Source organism: Cibotium barometz, chromosome 10 (assembly GCF_041138505.1).
Source record: "Cibotium barometz isolate CiBa-2024 chromosome 10, ASM4113850v1, whole genome shotgun sequence".
Taxonomy (NCBI): domain Eukaryota; kingdom Viridiplantae; phylum Streptophyta; class Polypodiopsida; order Cyatheales; family Cibotiaceae; genus Cibotium; species Cibotium barometz.
The window spans coordinates 42,529,420-42,533,347 of NC_141055.1; the positions used below are offsets into that span (position 1 = coordinate 42,529,420).

The window sequence follows — 3,928 nt, forward strand, 5'->3', positions numbered from 1 at the left end:
ACCGTAATCGATGTCGGCCATTGCTTTTTCAAAAGTCGATGTATGTCGATTCTTGGGTCTTTTGTCGTACACGAATGCGCGTTGTCGTGACGTGGGCGGTGTCGCTGGGAAAGCGTGAGACTTCTGGCTGTGAGAGTATGTGGTTGAACTTCAAAGGGCATCACATTTATATAAACATCATCACAATAAAAACCATGAGCAAAGAGAGCTCATAATCCCATAAACACCTTAAACCATAGCCAACAGGCCCACAGAAACCTGTCACCTTTACTATTCACCGGCTTCCTAAAAAGACATAGATGATCATGGTCTTCCTCAGCAACATACTTCCAGATGACGTGAAAAGATAAGGACAATTGACACTGTGTAAGCCACCTTTGGGAGCTCCACAAACACAACCAATCTTTCTCTACTAAAATTTGTCCATGATTACTTCCAGCTCCCTGGACTACTCCACCTGCAGATTTAAGTGGAAAGCTGCTGCTAGTAACGGAATGCACATAAGGGATTCATCCACGCTCATCGTGGCCCCAGCATTGTCAAACTCGCCGCAATAATTTGGTGCAGAAAAGATGGTCACCAGCAGATGCCTCTCTGCAAAGAACTCATAGCCTTCCTCTACAACCTGATGTGCCCGGCAAATGAGATCCAGGTCATGCTTCTGCAGGAACTCATTTACTCTATCAGTCCCAAAAGTGTAAGAGACCCCTCTGTCATTCTCACCTTCATCCTCCGCATCTTTCTTCTGATGATGCTCGTGGAAAGCATAACCCCCTGATCCGACGGCTGCCACTGCAGCTATCTCCTCCTCCAGCTTGTGCCTGCCTGCATGTTCCGGATCCTTCTTGGCTTCGTGTCGCTCATACAAAGCATATGCACCAGCAGCAACGGATCCCAATTCTCCCATATGCTCCTTGTGCTTGGAGGCCTTCACCTCTTTTCTTGCCTTCTCCTCACCATCTTCGCCATAGGTGGTCTCACTAGCATAGGCCTCAGTAGTCTGGACAGTGGTATCATCTCCATGGCCGAACTTAGACTTAGCCTTGGGAGCGCCATAGTCATCAGTGTTACCATAATCAGAACCAGGGTTGTCGCCACCATAGCCATAGTCTGATGAAGGCTTGTCATCACCATAGCCATAATCAGACTGTGGAGGAGGGGCATCATCAGAGCAATCCTCCTCTGATTTGTGGCCGTGGTGGTGGCGGCCAAAAAAGCCTCAACAGATCAGAGTATTGTCCATGAATGTCACCACAATCTTGATCGAGGCTTCGAGCTCCAGCAGGTTGGGCTGTTGCATGAAGATGGTCTTGGAGGTAGAGCAGAGCTGCCCCCCTTGCCGGGGCGGGAGCTATATTGTATATTTTTCATTTATTTTCTTTTTTAAAGCTTCATAATGGCCACACAATATAATGGCTCCTCCTCTTCCTTGTATTTTTCCTGGACAAACTGCCGCCCACGCTTCCAGTACAAGAGCTGCCCATGCTTCCATACCACTTCAAACATAGCATATGAGTGCCCACTCCATACACCTTCATACAGCTTCCAATGCCACTGTATCTGAGTGAATACCTTCCATATCTGTCCTTGCTACTCAAGGCCCAAATTCCACATAAGTTGTTCCATGAACATGCTTTCACTGCATAGACGTGCCACAGCACGACAGCGTGCGTATGTGTGTGTGTGTGTGAGAGAGAGAGAGAGAGAAAGAGAGATTTTTTATGATGTTTGTATACGTACGATGTGTGTGTGATAAAGAGGCAAGTGTGTATGAGAGAGAGAGAGAGAGAGAGAGAGAGAGAGAGAGAGAGACCAATGTTTATGTGAAGTGTGTGTGTGTGAGAGAGAGAGAGAGAGGGAGAAAGAGAGAGAGAGAGAGAGAGAGAGACTAATGTTTATGTGAAGTGTGTGTGTGTGAGAGAGAGGGAGAGAGGGAGAAAGAGAGAGAGAATGTGTGTGCAAGAGACACAAGTGGAGATAATGTGTATGAGAGAGAGAGCGAGAGAGAATGCGCATCGGCTAAAAAAAACATTCAGAACAAAGGTCTTTTAAGTGACCCCAACGGCTAAAAAAAATAATACAAATAGGGTCGCTTATGCCACCTTCGTAACGTCGTTTATGCCACCCAAACAGGGTCGTTTATGCCACCTTCGTAGGGTCGTTTATGCCACCCAAATAGGGTCGTTTATGCCACCCAAAATAGGGTCGTTTATGCCACCTTCGTAGGGTCTTTTATGCCACTCAAAAAAGGTCGCTTATGCCACCCAAACTTAGGTGTTTATGCCACTCAATTTGCGTCGTTTATGCCACCAAACAATGTGGTTTATGCCACCCTCGAAACGTCGTTTATGCCACCCAAATGCAATGCATATGCCACCCTAAAAACGTGGTTTATGCCACCCAAATAGCGTCGTTTATGCATCGCAAAAACGTCGCTCTAGAGGTCGTTTAAACGATGTTCAAAAGCGACCTTTGGAACGACTTCTGTAGCGACCCCCGTAAGGGTCGCTCTACAGGCTTCTACTCTTGTAGTGAGCGCTTGCAAAATTTACGGTTTCAATCAATGATGTTCATGATGCAGGCGAGTCATTGGTGAGGAACCTCAAGGCCAAGGCATTAAGAGAAAGATGGATAACAATTTGAGGGGAAAAATCAACAAATTTTGCATCTTGAACTCTCATGTAATGGAGAAGTGGATTGAGACATATGAAGCTCTCAAGCGACAGCGAGTACAAGATCGTTTAAGTTTCAGAAGGAATCGCACTACAAGAAATCTCCCATATCCAGAAGGTATGCAAGCTCTTCCGGACTTTCCCATAGGTAGATGGCTAGAAGCTACAATTTTAGAAGCCAAACGTGCTGGTTTAACTATAACAGAGGAGGAGGAGGAGCTTACAAAAGGATGCGATTGGCATGTAAGTGTTTAAGTTCTACATGTCTCTCTTTTTTTTCTCTACATGTCTCAGTGTTTGATTCTCCATCAACAATCTTTTTGTGCTATTTGTAGTATCACAAATATGGGGCGTTTTGGTCACATGGACGTCATTTTCGAGTAGAACGAATAGACCAAAGAAGAGCAACCTTTGATTGTGGTGTCACAGCACAGTTTGTTCAAGAAAGTCGTGCAAGTGCAAGTGATGATAATGTTACAATTACTGGAATGCTTGATTACTTTGGAACCATTCAAGATATATTAAAGGTTGGCTTCAGAAGTTTTGAGTTGTTTATCTTTGATGTGAAGTGGTTCAAGGTAATCATGAATGGGCCACATGCAACTGTACGTAGAGACAAGAGTGGCCTCATCCAAGTGGACTCCACAAAGGTATGGACCGATCAGCAAGATACTTTTGTGCACCCAGAGCATTGTGAGCAGGTTGTCTTTAAAGCGGATCCAAAAGATCCACGCTGGCTGTTTGTGGTTCAAGTCGCCCCCCGCAGTAAGCAAATTTTTGAAGAATTTGAGCTACAACAAGGTGATGTGGATGCACAGGGTAATGGAGAGCAGCAAGAACAAGCCGATATCAACAATGAAGAGGAGCAAGCAATTGAAGAGGAGCAACTAGAGCAAGATCCAAATGAAGAGGTGCAAACCAAGGAAGCTGAAAAACATGTTGAGAAAGAAGACATAGATGATGAAGACATCCTTCATCAAGGGACTTTTAATGATGAGGATGCTGAAATGTACATAGACATAGATCTCTTTGGGGCTACTGATCTTAATGAGGATGATAGAATAGATAATGATTTTTAAAATGATATATCTAAATGATTATGCAAATAGTTATGACATATTTGTAATGGTTTTATGACATTGAAGGTCCTTTCATTGTTTACCATTGTTAATGTTTACCATCATAATCACTACTGTAGGAGCAAGTTGATATAGTTTTACCAATGTTGTTTATCATTGTTAATGTTTGTCATATGG

At 44.1% G+C, this 3,928-nt stretch overlaps 1 protein-coding gene across 1 annotated transcript; it reads right to left on the reverse strand.

The window, feature by feature from the left end:
* Nucleotides 1-448: 448 nt before the first annotated feature.
* On the reverse strand, nucleotides 449-1,579 carry LOC147634928 (uncharacterized). The gene is made up of 2 exons (XM_086803309.1): nucleotides 1,573-1,579; nucleotides 449-1,218 (listed from the first exon to the last, which is right to left on the reverse strand). Exons 1-2 carry the CDS (start codon nucleotides 1,577-1,579, stop codon nucleotides 449-451), a joined length of 777 nt encoding a protein of 258 aa, XP_086659435.1.
* Nucleotides 1,580-3,928: the final 2,349 nt, after the last annotated feature.